Source organism: Phascolarctos cinereus, unplaced genomic scaffold, assembly GCF_003287225.1.
Source record: "Phascolarctos cinereus isolate Bilbo 61053 unplaced genomic scaffold, phaCin_HiC Scaffold_2;HRSCAF=192, whole genome shotgun sequence".
NCBI lineage: Eukaryota > Metazoa > Chordata > Mammalia > Diprotodontia > Phascolarctidae > Phascolarctos > Phascolarctos cinereus.
In genome coordinates this window covers 212,895,503-212,915,459 of record NW_027555625.1, presented here as the reverse complement: position 1 = coordinate 212,915,459, position 19,957 = coordinate 212,895,503, and the positions used below count along the sequence as shown (strand labels likewise).

The window sequence follows — 19,957 nt, the reverse complement described above, 5'->3', positions numbered from 1 at the left end:
CACACCTCTGCCTTCAACCTCTCATAATCTTCTGCTGTTGTGATGTCTTCAACAGTTTAAATGAGAACATCCTCTCAGTGGCCCACCTATTACCTAAAATTTATGGAGAATTTGGAATCAAAAGACCAGATATTCTTTTTTTTTTCTTATTTAGTATTTTCTTTTTCCCCAGTTACACATAAAAACAATTTTTAACATTCATTTTTAAAACTTTGAGTTCCAAATTCTTTCCCTTCCTTCTTCTCCACCTTCCCTCACAGAGAAGGCAAGCAATTCAGTATAGGTTATACATGTGTAGTCATGCAAAACATATCTATAATAGGAGGTGGAACCAAGATGGCAGAGTGAAAGCAGTGACTTGCTTGAGCTCTCCACCAAACCCCTCCAAATACCTATGAAAAATGGCCCTAAACAAATTCTAAAGCAGGAGAACCCACAAAAAGACAGAGTGAAACGAATTTCCAGCCCAAGACAACCTGGATGGTTGATCAGAAAGGTATATCATGCCAGGCTGTGAAAGGAGCGCACTTTGGCATGGGCAAGCAGGCCTCAGCAAACCTGGAGCAGGCCTCAGAGGACTGAATCATGGGCAGCTGTGGTGGATTCCAGACCTCTCAACCCATGAACGCCAAAGACAACTTAAAAGGTCAGTGGGAAAAGTCTGTTTCTGCGGTGAGAGAGAAGCTAGGTCTCAGCCCCAGTTCTGCAGAGTGGCCTGGGGTGGCGGCTGCTTCCAGAGCTTCTGGCCCACAGACTAAGGGGGAATCAAGTGGCTGATCAGAGGGAGACTGCAGGGATCTCTTTGCCAGTGCTGAGGCAGAAATCTCTTGCTTTGCCTGTGCTTGGATCTGGGTCACAGTTCTGAGGGGCAGTCCTGGCGAGGAGGAGCACAGGCATGGTGGAGCTTGTAATGGTGGTGAAGAGGAAATCCTCCTCACAGTTCCAAGACAGAAAAGAGTGACTGTGATCACTCATAGACCAGAGCACAGGCCAGGAAAGGAGTGAACACCTCACCCCTTATCATACCACCTTGGAAGAACTGAAAATTTACAGGTCCCTACAAGTATCTCTGAAAACAGCTGTACAGACCCCCAAAGCTTGGGACAGTACATTCTCCATATTGGAAGCAGATCTTTACCTTAATAAAGAGTTTATAAATCAAGTAATTGGCTGGGATCATGAGCAAATCTCACAAGAAGTGTCAGACCATAGAATCTTTTTTTTTTTGTAACAAAGAAGATCAAAACATACAACCAGAAGAAGACAACAAAGTCAAAGCTCCTACATCCAAAGCCTCCAAGAAAAATATGAATCAATCCCAGGCCTTGGAAGAGCTCAAAAAGGATTTTGAGAAGCAAGTAAGAGAAGTAGAGGAAAAACTGGGAAGAGAAATGAGAGTGATGCAAGAAAATCATGAAAAACAAGTCAGCAGCTTGCTAAAGGAGACCCCAAAAAATACTGAAGAAAATAACACCTTAAAAAATAGCCTAACCCAAATGGCAAAAGAGGTTCAAAAAGCCAATGAGGAAATGAATGCCCTAAAAAGCAAAATTGGCCAAATGGAAAAGGAAGTCCAAAAGATTACTGAAGAAAATACTTCCTTAAAAATTAGAATAGAGCAATTGGAAGCTAGTGATTTATGAGAAATCAAGACACTGTAAAACAAATCCAAAAGAATGAAAAATTAGAAAACAATGTGAAATATCTCATTGGAAAAACAACTGACCTGGAAAATAGATCCAGGAAAATAGATTGGACTATCTGAAAGCCATGATGAAAAAAAGAGCCTAGACATCATCTTTCAAGAAATTATCAAGGAAAACTGCCCTGATATTTTAGAACCAGAGGGCAAAATAGAAATTGAAAGAATCCACCGATCTCTTCCTGAAAGAGATCCCCAAAGGAAAACTCCTAGGAATATTGTAGCCAAATTCCAGAGTTCCCAGGTCAAGGAGAAAATATTACAAGCAGCCAGAAAGAAACAATTCAAGTATTGTGGAAACACAATCAGGATGACACAAGATTTAGCAGCTTCTACATTAAGGGGACCACAGGGCATGGAATATAATATTCCAGAGGGCAAAAGAGATAGGATTACAACCAAGAATCACCTATGCAGAAAAATTGAGTGTGATCCTTCAGGGGAAAAAAATGGTCATTCAGTGAAATAGTGGACTTTCAAGCATTCTTGATGAAAAGACCAGAGCTGAATAAAAAATTTGACTTTCAAATACAAGACTCAAGTGGAACCTGAAGAGGTAAACAGGAAAGATAAATCATAAGAGACTTATTAAGGTTGAACTGTTTATATTCCTGCATGGAAAGATGATATTTATAACTCATGAGACCTTTGTCAGTATTAGGGTAGCTGGAAGGAAAAAATTATACACACACACACATATTGAGAGAAAGAGGGAGAGAGAGAGAGAGAGAGAAAGAGCACAGGGTGAGTTGAAGATGAAGGGGTCATATCCGGAGAATAAAATTAAGGGGTGAGAGAGGATTATACTGGGAGAAGGAGAAAGGGAGATGTAGAATGGGGTAAATTATCTCACATGAAACAGACAACAAAATACTTTTACAGTGGAGGGGAAATGGGGGAAGGTGAGAGGGAATGAGTGAATCTTATTCTCATAGGATTTGGCTTAAGGAGGGAATAACATACACACTCAATTGGGTATGGAAATCTGTATTACCCTACAGGAAAACGGGGAGAAAGGGACAAGAGAGCAGAGGAATGACAGAGAGGTGGGCAGATTGGGAAAGGAGGTAATCAGAAGCAAATACTTCTGAGGAGGGACAGAATCAAAAGAAAGAATAGAATAAATGGGGGTGGGTGGGGTGGGATAGAATTAAGGGAAATAGAGTTAGTTCTTCACAACATGACTACTGTGGAAGTGTTTTGCATAACTGCACATGTATAACCTATGTTGAGTTGCTTGCCTTTTCAATGAGGGTGGGTGGGGAGGGAGGAAGGGAGAAAATTTGGAACCCAAAGTTTTAAAAACACATGTTTAAGAAAAATGTTTTCACATGCAGCTGGGAAATAAGAAATATAGGAAATGGGGTACAGAAATCTATCATGTCCTACAGGAAAATAGCAGGGGAAGGGAATAAGAGAAAGGGGGAGAGATAGAAGAGAAGGCAAACTAGGAGAAGGGATATTTAGAATGCCTGCCATCTTGGGGTAGGGGAGGGGCGAGATGGGACAAAAATTTGGAATTCAAAATCTTGTGGAAGTAAATGTTGAAAACTAAAAATAAACAAATTTTTAAAAAATAATTAAAAACATCTATAATAGTCATGTTGTGAAAGAAAATAGACAAAAAACTCAATAAAAATAAAGTTAAAAAAAAGTATGCTTCAGTGTGTATTTAGACACCCATCAATTCTTTCTCTGGGGATGCACAGCATTTTTCATAAGTCTCTTGGCTTGTTGTATTGTTGAGAACAGCTAAGTCATTCACCCCTGATCATCTTACAGTATTGCTGTTATTTTGTACACAGTACATTTCACTTTGCATCAGCCCATACAAGTCTTTCCAGGTTTTTCTGAGAGCATCCTGCTCATCATTTCTTATAGTACAATCATATTCTATCATGATCACATACTGTAACTTGTTCAGTCAATTTCCAATTCTTTATCCCAAGAGAAGAGCTGTTGTTAATATTTTTGTACATATAGCTCTTTTTCTTTTTTGTTTTTTATTTCTTCTGGGATACAGACCTAGTAGTGGCGTTACTAGCTCAAAGGATAAGCATGGTCTTATAGCCCTTTGGGCATAGTTCCAAATTGCTCAACAGAATGATTGAATCAGTTCACAACTCCACCAACAGTGTGTTAAAGAGACCAGCTATTCTTGATAGGTTCCATGAATCTGTTAAGATGAAATTTACTAGGAATAAATGCAGAGTTTACATGGATTCAAAAAATAACTTCACAAGTACAAGATGAGGGCACGTTTAAGTAAACACCAGTTCATCCAAAAAGAATATGGGACTTTGAGTAGACTGCAAGCCAAATGTGAATTGACAGGATGCAGTATCCAAAAGTGATAATGTGCTCTAAGGCAACATTTAAGAGAGGCATAGTATCTAAGACTTCGCGATAGTTTCACTATATGTATCCTGCCCTGGTCATATACATCTGGACTGTTCTGTTTAGTCCTAGGAGCCATATTTTAGAACATTGATAAACTCAGAGGCAGCGTGGCATGAAGAGTTGAGTGGCAATCTCAAAGTCAGGAAGTCCTGAGTTCTGGCTGTGTGACCTTGTATAAGCCACTTGATCACAACTTCTCAGGGCTATAAGCAACTTTTTGAAACTATAAATTGCAGCCAAGTTGCCAACCTACATTGATAGTGGGAATTCCACCTGAGCTTTCCCTCTAACAATGAAATCCTGGAACTGTCTCTGCCCCTGTTGATCAATGGAAGAAATCAAACCAAGACTGTGAGTGGCTTCATTATCATGGAGGATCATTTGCAGAATGCTTAGCCTATACAAGATAAGTCTTCACTAGGACATGATAATTGTTTTCAGATATTAAAGAAATGGCTACCATGGTGGAGAATGTTATATTAGAACCCATATTACAGAACTGGAAGCATTAAGAAGTTGTCAAGAGGGAAATTTAGGCTTGAAATCAGGAAAAAAAAACATCTAAGGATGTTCAAAAATAGAATGAGCTCCCTTGGTCAGGCCAGTTGCCTCTCCCTCTGGACCTTCAAGCAGAAGTTGACTGATTTCTCTTGAAGCATGTTATAGAAGGGCTATTTATTCAGGGTTGGATTGCACTGACTGGTTGATGCAGGGGTTCAAATTATAGCCTTGCCATTTGACAGCTTTTTGACCTTGAGAATGTCACTCAACTTCTCTGGGTTGAGGGTGGGCTTCCTAATCTGTAAAATGGGGACAATATTTGACACTACCTCGTTTCCATGGTGGTTGTTAGAATCAAATGGAATTTGTACAGAGGTGTTTGGTAATGCTAATGTTTTCTCTAACTGTAAAGTGCTAAATAAATATTTCATTATTATTTAATCATCCATTATTTTCTCTAGTTCAGGGCAGGGCCTTATCTTGTGAAAAGGTCTAACTACCATGTATTCAGGGTTTTTTGTACTATTGGGACCTGGGTTGAGTCAGAGCTTACCATAACATGTTCCTGAGGACCTGAGCTACCCAATTTCATAATCAAAATCTGGAACCTAAGTCCTAGAAGAGGCTTACCACTGTCTCCCAGTGTGACCTTGGATAAGTCACTTTTTCCTCTTAGCCTCTGTCTCTAACTTATAAAATAAGTTTGACACTAGTTTAGGTGACTAGCCCTTAAGGATTATGATTTTCTATTACCACTGCTGTCAAAAATAATGTTTTTATTCAGTGAAACTTAAGGCTGAAGGAGTGAATTGTGATAAAGCAATAGGAGCAGAATTACATGATAGCTAGAGTTCTAGACTCAGTCTAAAAACTTGTTTCCACATCATGCTTCAGGCACTTAATTAGCTGTGTGATTGTGGGCAAACCATTTAACTTCTCAAACCCACAATTTCCTTGTCTTTGAAATGAATTGGCTTTTTGTAAGCTTATTTAGTCTCTGCTTGCTTTATTCCAGAGCAGCCTTCTATTGTGATTTCCTATTTTTTGTCTGGTGCATCCTAGGAATATCTGATAGTACTTAGAGAGTAGCCATCTACTTCTTAGCCGAGGCTGTGACATCTGCTTTCCCTAGACCTCTGTTTCCTTATCTGTGAAATAAAAAGGCTAGATTAGGTGGCCTCTGAGCTTCTTTCCAGCTCTGAGTCTATGAGAGGAGCTCCATGAATTCCACACCCCTTTGGGAGAAGCTTTAGCATCATCTCTATTATTAGTCAACAGTCATTTGAATAACCCTTTTCTGTGCCCTGCATTTCCCAAGTTCCTCTGTGGAATCAAAAAAGTTTTACAAGGCCCTTGGCCTCAGAGAGCGTGCATTGATTGTAGTCAGGAGGACCGAACAACTAGGGAGTAAAACAAGATACACCAAATACCATGTTAAATTGTGTGATACAAGCAATTAATGTAGTAAGGATTCATAGAAAGGTAAGCTCTGCTTAAGTTGCTTTTCCCTTCTCTTTCAAAGGCATTGATTAATCACTAAGTTTCTAGGAACCAGACTTAGAGGGAGAGCAGTAAGTAGACGTCGGTGAGTTTGGCTGAGGGAATAGAAGCACTTCTTGAAAGGTGATTCCTGGGGAGCTCCCACTTTGGTAGGATTTGTGTACTAAGTTTCTGAAGTCATCCTTGGCTTCATTTTCCTCTGTGCAGTATTGGCCCTTCTGCAGATTTAAGAAACTGTGGTTTTCAAGAATTATGTAACCTTTTAGTCAGTAGCCCTGCTTATGCATGTTTCAGATTCTCTAACATTGATGGCAAGGGTCATTTAACCCTGATGATTTTCTGCACATTATACATTGAAGTTACTTCATTATATTCATCCTTACAAGCATCTGTCTCCCATATCACCATTTAATCTTCTGTAAAATGTTCCTCCCTATGTATGATATTTAGTGTACAAGAATAAGTGAAGGGGCTAATTTCCCATATCTTTGTGGTGATTCATTCTTTGTGACCCTATTTGGGGTTTTATTGGCAAAGATAGTGGGGTGATTTGCTATTTCCTTCTCCAGCTCATTTTGAAGATGAGGAAACTGAGGCAAACTGGGTTAAGTGACTTGCCCAGGATCACATAGTAAGTCTAGTAGTGAGTGTCTGAGGCTGGATTGCAACTCAGTAAAACAAGTCGTTATGACTTCAGGCCTAGCAGTCTATCCACTGTGCCTCTCAGCTGCCCTTCTTGTATCTTATGTTGTATTTAATTGCCTCAAAGATAATTGAAAATTAATATGCTCAGCCTTTCTGTGGATGATTTTTTTGCCTCCTTATAGTATTTAAAAAACTAATTTTCCTGACTTGTATTTTCCCTCTTTTCAGACTCGTACAACTCTTTACCCTAAGTATAATCCTTACCAATATGTAAGATAAGGTGGTTAAAAAAACTTGTTAAAAGTGAAGGCAAAAAACCCCGTATTTTTGTTTTCAGAAAATAGGAGACCCACAAAATTTTCTAGGCCATTTTTCATAACCAGTATTCATGTGAAGTCATACATATATATGTATGTATATGTGTGTATATACATATACACATACAAATACATATATACACACATATGTGTGTGTGTATATATATACATAACATATATATGTATATGTGTGTGTGTGTGTGTGTGTGTGTGTGTGTGTGTTCAGAAAAGCTGACTACCTGAGGTTTTTGTTTCTGCTCTTTTTTTTTTTCAGAAGCTCTTCTCTTCTTAAACTTACCATCAATTAGGCTAGTTTGGGCACTGAGATTTTCATCCCAGGAGCTTAATTGTTTCAGGAGGTATTCTAAATTAATTATTTCATCATCAGATATTCATTTAGTTTTCATCACATTAAATGTTATGAAAATTCAGAAAAATTCCTAAAGAACATAATTAGGATTGTTACATATGTTATGCAACTGTTATGCACGGAATTTTTTAAGATCTAGTACATTTAAAAGACTCATTCTTCTTCTGTCAGATATGTTTTATTATGAATGAATGAATCAATTTGTTAAGCCAATAAAATAACAAAAATGAAACAGTTCCAGCCCTCAAGAAACATCTGGTCAGAGAGGGGGGAAATTTTACTTAGGCAACTATGCAAAATATGTAGATGTGGGCGTGTGTAATTGGGGACAGAAGGTGGACACTAGCGTTTGGAAGGATCAGAAAGTTCTTACAGAGGTGGCATCAGAACTATCCTTTGAAGGAAATTTAAGCTTCTAAAAGGTAGAAGTGAGGAGAGAGCATGGGTGCAGAGAATAAGTTGTGTAAAGGCACAGAGATGGGAGACAGTGTTCTGCATGGGGAATAGCCAGGGTCATGGACTGAACTTCCATCAAAAGCTTTACTAGAAACCCTGGGTTCCTGAAGACTATACTCACAGAGAGCAAGCTTTGCCAGGACCTACCAGATTGGAAAGCCTTCTTGACAGGGCCCAGTGAAGGACTGCAAATTCATAGAATGCACCTTAGCCATTAGGTGTACTATTAGATGTACCAATGCTTAAACAATCTTAGGCATTTTTCTTTTTAAAAAGTTGTTATTTATAGCTTTTTTTAATATCACCTTTATTTTCCTTCTCTTACTTCATAAGCCATCCCTTGTAATAAAGAATTTTTGAAAGGTAAAAAATAAGCGTATCTGAAAAACTAACCAACACATTAGCCATGTCTGACGTATTTTGTAGTATTCCACACTCATATTCCTCACTTCTGAAAGGAATGGATGGAAATATATTTTCTCACCTCTTCTCTAAATCTAAGGTTAAGTGATATGCCCAGGATCACACAGCCAGTAAGTGACTGATCTGGATTACAATTCAGGTCTTTCCTGCCTCCAGCTCCAGTGATCTACCCACTGCACTTGCTAGCTGCCTCTAATTGAAGCTAATAACCTTGGCATCAGAGTGAATGAGGGAGGGGGGAGGTACCAGACGATCTTTTTGATACCTTTTACCTCAGTGGCAGCATGGTCTATTTGCTGTTACTGAATCCTCCATGTTGTTAATGAATAGTCTTTCCTCTTACAAAACTCCTTTATGTAGCTTAACATGAACACTTAGTACCTTTGGTTTGCTCATCCAGTCTCAGAAAATATCTATTAGTTTATTCTTCCTGCAATTTTTGTACCAAAGCAGATAGTCATTGCATTAGTATTACTATAGTTGTATCAGATCAATGTTTAATGATTAGCATCTAAGTTGGCTTTCTTCTGTAGATTCTTTAGTGATGTTGGAGTGTGTAGTTACTCCCTAAAGGCACACTTTAGCTCTACTAAGCCTATTTAGCCATTTAGATATTAAAAAAACCCCTTAATATATGTTTATTAATTTGTAGTTTGTTAAGATTCTGGTGTATATCTGATACATATATCTGAAAAATGGTGGAGACTGGCCCTTTCATTTCACTGGTACAGGGAACTCCTGAGCAAGGAAACTCTCTCTGCCAATAGTACAATTTTTCAGTTACTTTCTCTCCAACTTTTAGAGTTGACTAAAGTAGTAGTGACAAACACATAAGGATCCCTGTGGACCCCACATAAGGATGCCTGTTTGACCTAGTTTTAAAATCTGTTATATCCATTTTGTTGTATTTTTATTTTACTAAATATTTCCTAATTACATTTTAATCTGGTTTCAGCTGCACTGGGTGTGCCCTGTATGCTGAGCTGATGCCTCTGACCAAGAGCACTGAGAGGTTAAGTGCTTTGTTTTAGGGTCACATGACTGATTTGTATCATAGGAGGACTTGAACCCAGGTCTTCCCTATGCTGCCTCTGATAAGAGTGAGAAATAATATTTTTTAAGCCACTAGAAATTTCAGGGCACTCTGCCTCTTTATTAATTACTTTAGAAAATCTTGTGTTTTATGTATGCTTCTAGAAACTCTGGCCTGAAAACAATTTTGTTAATTTTTTTGAATTAAGAAAGAAATATGGTCTTAGGAATTGTTTTTGCTATTAAGTGCTACTCCCCTGTAAATAAATAAGTCCCCAGAGACTGCATAATTAAAGGGGGCCGTTCATACGTTTCTGAACTTGTTAACATTTTTGAAACCAAACCAGGTACTAGACATGATATTTTCCCTTCTCTGTCTGGAATTTCCATGCATGGTGTCTAGGCTAGTCCTGTTTCATTATTTACTTTGGCTCTGACTCTTGGCTCCTTCTTCTAGTTTTTGCTTGCAGCAAAATGGATTCCAAATATTAAAAGATAGAGATGCACATTGGGTAAGCAAGTGGCTGTTAGAAAGTGCTGTTTTTGTTGCACCGATGCCAAGCCGGTTAACCTGGGTCATGAAGTGCTATTTTGACAAAGTAGGGTATGCAATGTCCACACAATTCCTTTTGTTTCACCCTTCCAAAATCACAGATGCCCTTTGCTTTTGCCTATAGAATGCCATTTGTGTATTCTTGCTTTGAAAAAGTATAAGTTGTAAGTGTGATTCATGAAAAATATATTTTTCATTCGGCTTATACTTTGACTCTATACTTGCTATTTCTGCACTCTCTGGTTTGAATTTTTCCTTTTGTGTCTCATTCTTGTAGAATACATGTACTGTTACCAAGGGAGATAATGATGTGAGTCCAAGTGGGGAGTGTGTGTCTAAGAATTGAAACTGAGCATGAAACTACAAATTTTTAAAAAAAAAACCTTAAAGCATTTGACTAAAAACTACCAAAATTAGTTAATTAAATAAAATTTTAATTTAAAAGAAGGTAAAATACCCCTTTAAAACAAATGATAAATGTAACATTTTATCCATTTAGCTACTAGATTCTTTATTACTTTATTTTATTTCTTACCTCTTCTTGCAGGAAACTAAATTCTCTGGCATTACTTCTAGTTCAAGATGTCTAACCGGTATCATTAGTAAACTTAACTTCTGAATCAGCTAAGACTTTTTACTTGAGTTCTCTCTGATTCATAGTCACGTTAGAATATTTCATTCTTGTAAAATTCTTTGGAATCTCCTGTGGCTTAGACATAACCTTTTTCAGCATCCAGAGCTACGTTTTTTCAGTCCTCAATTTCTCTCTCCTGTATTTTTCTCTTTGCCACAAAGGACTCACCTCTTATTTCTGGCGGTCCTCCAATTCCGTCCGAATCTTTAGTTCCCCAATTAAGTCCTGAAAGACAGTTCTCTAAGACTTGCAGATAAAAACAACTCTTTGAGGGCAGAGATTTTTTTTTCCTTTGTTTTTATATCCTTAGCATCTGGCATAGAGCTTGCACATAGTAGGCACTTAAATGTTGAATTGAAGTTAAAAGTGCTTTCTTCTAGATGTTGCTTTTCCTTTAATACTTAATTGCTTATTCAAAGAATTTGCTTGGTTCTCTTAAAAGCTGTATAGAAAGAAATAAGGTCATATTATGAAACTGAATTGTTTGACAATATTCTGTTACAGGTAAACTACAAAAAATAATTTATCTTATTATGTTACTTTTCCTTTCCTACTAAAGCTATTTATCCAATGTGGAATATTATTTTGAAGCAGTCGTAGAATTTTCTGAAACTTTGAGTGAGGGCATTTCCTCTCAATTACCTTGTTGATGTTTTCTCTTTTTTTTGAAAAAATCTTTATTATTTTATTTCTTCAAGATATTGATGAGTGCTTGGATCCAAAAGTTTGCAAAAACGGCAGCTGTTCCAACCTTGAGGGCTCTTATATGTGTACATGCCACAGAGGTTATAACCCAACGCCTGATAGAAAGCAATGCAAAGGTAACTACATTAATGAAAATGCTTCTTGAAAAATTTGATTAGTTATTCTTAAATAGCCTATCTTTTGGTGTGGTATCAACTGGGGATGTTAGGAAACTATAAGCTGAACATAACTCAGCAGTCTGATATGGCAGCCAAAAATATAGTAAGATAAAACATTCTATTAAAGCCCTTCTCGCAATCAGAGAATTTGATTATTAGAAGCATTCTCAGTAGCTTTCTAGTTCAACCTGTGCCTGAAGGAAATTTAGGCATGATGTAAGAAGAAAAAAGTGAAACTTACAAGTGATCTCAAAGTGGAAGAGACTGCTGCATTGAGAAATTCCCTTTCATTGACAGTTTTTTTCCAGGGATTGGATTACCACTTGTAAAGTATATTACAGGGAGATTTCTTTTTTTGGCTAGCCATCAAAGCCCTGTCCATTCGTCTCTAAAATTCTGTGATTATTTCATTAATTTTTGGACCAGAGCAACTCTTGATGACCATTTACAGAGTGAGGAGAGATGGTTCACAGAATATGTTGAGGAATGTTGTACACATGACTTTAAAATCGCAAATCTTTGCATTACAAGCATTATGTTGCATTATAAGCCATTAGATTGCTTTAAGAGAGGCACAGTGTCCAGAACAGGGGAAGTGATAGTCATGCCGTGCTTTGTGCTGGGTTAAACCACATCTGCTTTACTACATTTATTTCTGATTGTCCAGTCTTTAGAAGAACACTGATAAACTAGAGAATCACTCCAAGAAACTTTGAATGATTAACCTGAAGAAGAAAGACCTAGGGGGAATATGAACTCTCTAAGTATTTAATGGGGTGTCACGTGAATGCAGAATTTGGCTTGTTTTGCTTGTTGTAATGGGCAGAGAGTTAAATTTCAACTTATCTGGAGAAAAAGTTCCCTAATAATTAGAGCTATCCAGAAGTGGGCTGCTTTTGTGTTTAATGAATCCCTCTTGTCTTGAATGTCTCCAAATCAAGGTGTACTTACAATAGTGCCAAGTGTATGTTAAGTGCTTAGAAGGTGCCTTTTTCATATATTCATTCATTCAAACCTAGATGACTACTTATCAGGGATCTTGTAGAGATAGGGATCATAATAGAAGACCTTTTTGATCTCTACTAGCTCTGAGATTCTATGACTGTGAATAGACATGCTTACCCTTGAAAGTGGAAACTGTTTTTCATTAAACATAGGGAGCACCTATTTTAGTTTGCCTAAGAGAGAAAACAAATACATTTTCAGTAGTGGCTGTAAACTACTTCAGTTTTTTTTCCCCTAAAAAATGCTATTGAAGTCTGTTCTTAGAAAGAGGAAAGACTGAATAGTTTTTGTTTGAGAAAGAAGGGTAATGAGCTGGATTTCCTCAGTGCCCCAGTGAATTTTTTGGGAGTATGTTCAGTGCTTAGTGTGGTAAATTAACTCTTTCACTATACTAGTAATGTTCTGAATTAAATCCCAGTGGCATGGAAGAGTTGCTTCTCTTGATGATGGCAATTTTCTTATAAGAGGAAGAGGGATAAATCAGGCCCTTTTCCCCTGCATGCCTATATTGCTTCTTAAAGCTATCTCTTAGTGCTTATTCCTAATGTACTCATATTCACTTTGTCACTACCCTCTTTTTCTTCAGTCTTTTGAAATCAAGATTCCACTCTCTCCCTTCTAAGGGTGTGTGTGTGTGTGTGTGTGTGTGTGTGTGTAAACAGAGAGGATTCATTAAGTGATTTTTATGTGCTAGGCACTGTGTTAATCACTGGTGATTACAATACAAATACAAGCAAGCAAGACAGTCCATTCCTTCAAGAAGCTTATTTTCTAATGGGGTAAGGCAACATTTAAAGGACTGCAAGAAAATGGGGCAATGGCTGGGAATTGGAGTGGAGATCCCTGCCATGTAGGATAAAGCCAAATGTTTACATATCAGAGCTTGGGGATGTTAGGGGCAAAGTCCAGGGTTCTGGGTGGAAGAACATGAGGATGATGGCTAAGAGCAGAAGAAATGATGCTGAGATGATTGGAAAGTTGTTTGGAAGTATTATTCTCCAGTAAGATAAAGCAGAAGCTCACATAATACAGCTGAGGACCCATGGAACATAGGCCACCTTGTTTCCCTTTTGTGAACAATATGTTTCTTGCCAGTGCACACTGCTTTAATGTTTTCAATGTGATTTCTTACTTGTTAACTCATTTGAGCTTCCCAGTACACTTCTGAGGTAGGTGAAGCATGTCTAATTATTAATATCATAGTTTATATTTATTAAAGTATTGTGGTATATAAAAAAGCTGAAGTTATTTTGTCAAAAATATCCCAGTTGGTAGTTAGGACAGTCCTTTGCTTTGGTCCGTTAGGGCCAGTGTGGCATAGTAGGTAAGATGTTTAATTGAGTTTAGCAGGACATTGATTTTAATATGACTACAGGCATTTTGCTAACTGTATGATCCTACATCACTGAGGCTTAGTTTTTTAATCTATAAAATAGGTATCATAATAAGCCACTTACCTCAGGATTAAATCACTTATTTGAAGATCAAATCCAATAATTTATGTAAAATATTTTGAGACCTTAAAGGATTACATAAGTGTCAGCTGTTTCTAACTATTTACCTTAAAAAAATGATATCCTTCAGAATACTTACATAAAAATTGGTCAATATTTCTTTGCTTACGCCCCCCCCAACAAATCATTTCTCTTTTTCCTTTGAATTTCTTGCACCCTTGCTCATACCAGTCACGTTTTCTTCTTATTTTTCTTTTAAAGAATGACTTATTTTCCTTTTATACCAGTCACATTCTCCTATCCTAGATCTTTATGTTCATAATAAAATAGAAACTTCTGTTCCCTTTCATAGCTCTCTCAGTATTCTTTATGTTTCTGGTACTCAAGTCTTTCTTTCACTACCCTGTTTTCTTCATCCCTGGTTTTATTCCTACATGTTTTTTGGCCTCTTCATGCTCTTGAAATTCTGCCTTTCATGCAATTCTGGAGGTCTAGGACTGCTTGTCATTCACACTTTTGTGCTCAAGGCCATCTCCTGTCTTAAGAATCTAACATGTTCTATTGAACATTTCTGACTTATCTTCTTTCTCTCTGAAGAGTTTCTGTGAGTGTGATGATACAGATTTTTGACTTGATTTAATTTTTATCAGTCTTACCTTTAATTTTTTTGGAACAGTAAGCAGAAGATTGATGTTTTGGTCAGTCAATAAACATTTATTAAACACCAAATGTGTGCCACACACTGTACAAAGTGCTGGGTGCTGTGTTAAGTGCTATATCTGGAAATAATTATTTCTGTTCTGCAGTGTACTATACAAAGGTATGTACTGGGAACATAAAGACTGAACTATACAAGAGGACGTCAGATTTGTATCTTCTCAGAGGCATAAAGATTGGCAGAGACAACTGAGATCCTCCTGAGATTTCTTTTTTCATCAGAGTGTGAGACTCTAGATAGTGGCATAGGTCCCAAGACCTGTCAATCTAAGATTGATTTGGAAGAAGTGCAGAGGGAGCACTTTGTAGTCTCTCTAACTACCTAATTAGTTGAGTAGCTATTTGGCCAAGAGGTCTGGTCTAAAACATTTATCTGTCTTTTTATTTACAGATATTGATGAATGTCAGCATGGTAACCTTTGCACACATGGGCAGTGTAAAAACACAGAGGGTTCATTCAAGTGTACCTGTGGAAAAGGGTATCATCTGACTGCAGCAAAAGACCAATGTGAAGGTAGGAGTATGGCACAAGTATATTAATAGAGCTTAGCTGAATTACAGACTTGCTTAAAAGCCTTGTATAGATACATAGGTGTCACCACCTCTAAGGAGGTCATATAGAGCTGCTGTATTGGCAAGAAGACATGATAAAAATCACTTTTTTGGCAGAGAGTTAAGTACAATACTGTGAGGAAGCCTCAAATTTGGATAATATTGCTCTTAGAAGGTTTTGGGTGGTTTCATAGTTTTGAAAAGTATCAGGAATTAAGAATTAATTAATTAAGTTCTCTATATAATAACTTAATACATATAAAGATTTTAAATTGATCCATTAAATTCATCATATATAAGTAGGATAATATGTACATATGCAAATATGATATATCAGAACACACAGAGCCATATATAGGTGTTTTAGAAATGTAAAACTGAGTTGTTCCAGTTACTGCCCAAGTAAGCAAGTGGCCACTCCTGTCTTCCCACTCAAGACCCCAGAACAACATAAGCTCCTTGAGGGCAAGGACTATTTAATTTACAATAATCCTTGGCCCTTAGTAGGCACTTAAATGTTTTCAGACTGGTTCTTGACTTAATCCTGTGTATTAATTTGTTGAACATTTTCTTTGTATAGAGCTTTATCCTTAATATAGTTAGGCCAAGGCATTCACTATAAAACCATAAAATTATGGATTTCTTCTTTTAAAGAATTTAAGATAGAGTTAAAAGAATGAAAATGTAGCAATATGAAATATTTGCAAACACTCGTTTGGAAAGACAATACAGAAGTGCTGAGGGGACTCAGGGATTATAGAATACAGGCAATAAATCACTTGTCACTTACAGTATGAACAATTTGGTTAAATGGATACAGAATCCTACATGAGTAATAGAATATTTTAAGAGTTTTTTTTTCCCATTGCAAAATAGATTTTCCTCTAAAGAGATTTCAATTCACAGGTTCCTACTGAAAATTGCAAGTTGAATTATCAAATGTATGGTAGAACAATTCCTGAAATAATTTTTTTTTGTTTACATGAATGATAAAAGTACTTTTTAAAAGCACTGCCTCATAAGTTTAATTTTGGTTCACAGATATTGATGAATGTGAGCACCGCCATCTGTGCACAAATGGACAATGTAGAAATACAGAAGGATCTTTCAGGTGCTTATGTGATCAGGGTTACAGAGCATCTGCAGTAGGAGACCATTGTGAAGGTAAGGACTTGGCTGAGGAACTTGATTCCTACATAGAACTTTAGAACTCTAAGAGGGACTTCTAAGTCCAAATTATTTATTTCATAGTTGAAATTGAAACTCTGAGAGGCAAAATGATTTCTAAATATCACACAAAAAGAGTATGATGGACCTCAATCCTAGGTCTCAAGTTTGATGGGTTTTTAGTCTATTGTTATTTCTACTACCCCAAGCTGCTCTGTAATAGAGTTACTCCAACAGAAGAGAGAAATCAGGATAACTCTTCTTAGTTACAAATTATTTTTAAAAGGTCTGAGGTTAAAAATGAATATGTAATTACAGAAATCAGAAAGAGAACACACTGATGTGAGAATTTCTCTTGTAAATCAGAATCATTGAATTTCAAAGTTGGAAGGGAATTTAATAACCATCTAGCCTATCCCATACCAAAAAGTATCCCTAATACAACTCCACTTAACACTGCTGCCCTTCTCCCCTCCAGGTCATCATCCATCCTTGGCTTGGATGATGTCCTTCACTGAAAGAGAATCCATTACCTTTCAAGGCAGCCAGTTTCATTCTTGGACAGCTCTAATTAATATCAAGTTGTTCTTGCCTCAGTTTTAAATTGTATCTTTGCAACTTCTGCCCATTCTTCTAGTTCGGCCTTGTGGGACCAAATAGAAAATATCCTAGCACATTGACACATTATAGTTTTTAAGTATATGAAGACAATTACCATGTTTCTCTTGAATCTTCTTTCTAGGCCAAATGTTTCAGGTTTTTTTTTTCCCCATCCAATCCTTGTATGGCATTGGGCTCAATGCCTTTCACAATTCTGATTGCTTCACTACAGAATCTCACCTGCTCTCTAGTATCTTTTATAGAATGTAGTATCTAGAAGTGAACACAAAATTCTAGATGTTGTCTGACTGGGGCAGCTTACGAGACCTTATCATTTTTTCCTGGAAGCTATACCTCTGTTAAAGCAGCCTACTATTTTATTAGCTTTTTGGCTGCTACATCACAGTATCGACTTATATTGAACATGCAGTCCACTAAAGCCGCAAGATTCTTTTCATAAAAATTGCTGTCATACCATACTTTCCTCCATCTTGTACTTGTGAAGTAAGTGTATTGAATCTAAGTCTAAGATTTACATTTACTCCTATCAAATTTCATCTTACTTAATTTTGTACAGTTTTCTAGCCTCTCAAGATTGTTTTTGTATCCTATCTTGGTTCAGCCTAGGCTTTTAAGGCTAATTTTCTCAGAAGCTCAGTTTGATTATTGATTTTTGGTAAAAGCTTCTTGAAATAACTACTATTTGGGAAATGCCAATGGTTGCTATAATGCTATAGGTGAGTTTATTTGCATGAGATACTTTTCTTAGAAGTTTGTTTAGAGAGGGAAGTAGGTTTGCATTCATTTATAGCATAACAAAAATAGTTTAGATATAAAGAAATAAACTTGCTACCAAGTCCTCTACTCTGACCCCAGAAGGTGAGTGGGTCACATAGGGCTCAAGCTCTGATAATGAATCACCACTAGATGGGGATCTTTCTATATTTTATAGTTTGAAGAGTTGGCGTGTATTTATCTACTTCTTCCAAAGCCCAGATATTTGAACCCCAAAATGTTTGTTTCATGAAAGGCCAAACTATAACATTTTAAAATAAGACTTACTCATTATTACCAAAATAGAACAAAGTGACGCAATCAGAATTAAATTTTGATGGGAAGTGGCCTTTGACATGATATATATTAAATAACCAAAACCTAAATGCAACCAGATATCTTTCTCTTACATGTCATTCCTTTTTCCCTACAGAACTGATTTTCTTGCAGCTATGGAGCGTAGAGATAGTAACACAAATTTTGAAGTCAGAGGAGTCAAGTTCAAAGCCAACTCTACTTGGAGGTGTGATAGAGTAGAAAGATTGTTGCCTTTGTTGTCAGAAGATCTGGGTTCAAATCGTATTTTCCAATGAAAAAACCATTGTCTTTGGAGTCAGAGGACTTTAGTTCAAATCTTGGCTTTGTTTCTTAATTACTCTGTGAGATTGGGTAAATTACTTAATGTGTCTGAGCCTCAGTTTCCACTACTGATGCATTAGTTAATTTCTAAGATTCTATCCAGTGCAGTATCTGTGATTCTACAACTTCCTATGAAACCTTGAGGAAGACTCTTGGTGTCATTTTTCTCATATAAAATAAAAGAGTCAAGTCTCCTTCAAGTTGTAAATTCTATAAATTTTCAGACAGGATTTGAGCTCAGGTCTTCCTAATTACAAATTCAGGACAAATCCTGTCTCTCACATTTGCTTAACTGTATGACCTTGTGTCAGTCACTTAACCTCTATGTGAAATGAGGGAGCCGGGCTCAGACTTTAAGTTCCTTTCCAAATCTAAATTGGTGATCGTATTGTCCCGTGTTCCTCTTTGCTACCAGATGGACTCATTGTTAAAGCTTGTGACTCTAACACACCCAATTATTCCCTCTTCTCCACTATTCAGAACTCAGATTATTAACACAGCAGAAAGCTAAGGAACAAAACTTAGCTTCTTTGTTTCTAATAATACAGGAAAACTCTTAATCATGGATAACATTTTTATAAGAGAGTAAAATTCTACCTATCACCTACTTTCAAAAGGGAACCTTTATTTTACGAGTCCTCCATTTCTGGCCTGCCAGTTTTAAACAAATGCAATTGGTTTTCAAAGAGCTTAGGACGGTGATCTCATCAAACAGAGAATCTCAAAAACTTTGGGAAGTCAAAAACTTTGGGGAAAAAATTATTTCCCCTCAAATACTAACCATTATACAGAAGAAGACATCTCCTTTTATCCTTTGTTGCTGAATTTCATCTTCTAAGGCTACCCTTTGACATGTTTTTGTAACATTAGTGACCAAAATACCTTTTCTCACTTTTTTACATGAGGAAAAACTTCAGGTTAAACTGGGCTTCTACTTTAACCAGTCAATATGATTTGACTTTGATTTGTATTTTTATGCTATGCCTGAATTTGGGAGTATTTTAAATGTGTATGTATGTTTCTGAGAATGTGTTAATTATAATTTGTTATAGATTTAAACTGTGGGCAGCCTTCTTTCTTTAAAAATAAATTTGTGGATGACCAAGAAACCGTATGTGAATGGCTAAGAAACAAATTGGGCTGCTTCTTCTCTACCAGGGAATAATCTGTTCTGTAGACAGTTTGCATATGTATGTATTGCAAGATCCAATCTAATATTTGTAGTTTAGATATCACCTGAGCCAGATTTAAAGAAGTAGGACCAGAAATGATAAACAATAGTTTCCATTTTGAGCTTTTCATGTAATTTATTGTAGTAGGAGGAATAGTAATTATTAGCAGGAAATGGGATAAAATACTATATTATTAGATATGAAGAAGGCAAGTTTTGTCCCTTAGCTTTCTGCTGTGTTAATAATCTGAGTTCTGAATAGTGGAGAAGAGGAAATAATTGGGTGTGTTAGAGTCACAAGCTTTAACAATGAGTCCATCTGGTAGCAAAGAGGTACATTCATTCAGGACAAGAGAATCATTAGTTGTTCCTTTTCCCCAAAGTCACAGTCAAATCTAATTGATAGTTGATGTTTGGGGGTTTTTTTTTGTGCTTGTTCTTTAAATATTTATCAACAATTCCCTGAAAAAATTCAACTTAGT

The 19,957-nt window shown here is 36.7% G+C and overlaps 1 protein-coding gene across 4 annotated transcripts in view; it reads left to right on the top strand.

The window, feature by feature from the left end:
- Positions 1 to 19,957, top strand: part of LTBP1 (latent transforming growth factor beta binding protein 1) — a 467,907-nt gene that overhangs the window by 357,436 nt on the left and 90,514 nt on the right. For 3 of the 4 annotated variants that reach the window (XM_020972349.2, XM_020972347.2, XM_020972350.2), the window contains 3 exons: positions 11,232 to 11,354; positions 14,964 to 15,086; positions 16,166 to 16,288. In XM_020972349.2, coding sequence (XP_020828008.1) covers positions 11,232 to 11,354; positions 14,964 to 15,086; positions 16,166 to 16,288 — 369 coding nt within the window. The remainder of the gene's footprint in view (positions 1 to 11,231; positions 11,355 to 14,963; positions 15,087 to 16,165; positions 16,289 to 19,957) is intronic. The other variant, XM_020972348.2, reaches the window with a different exon arrangement.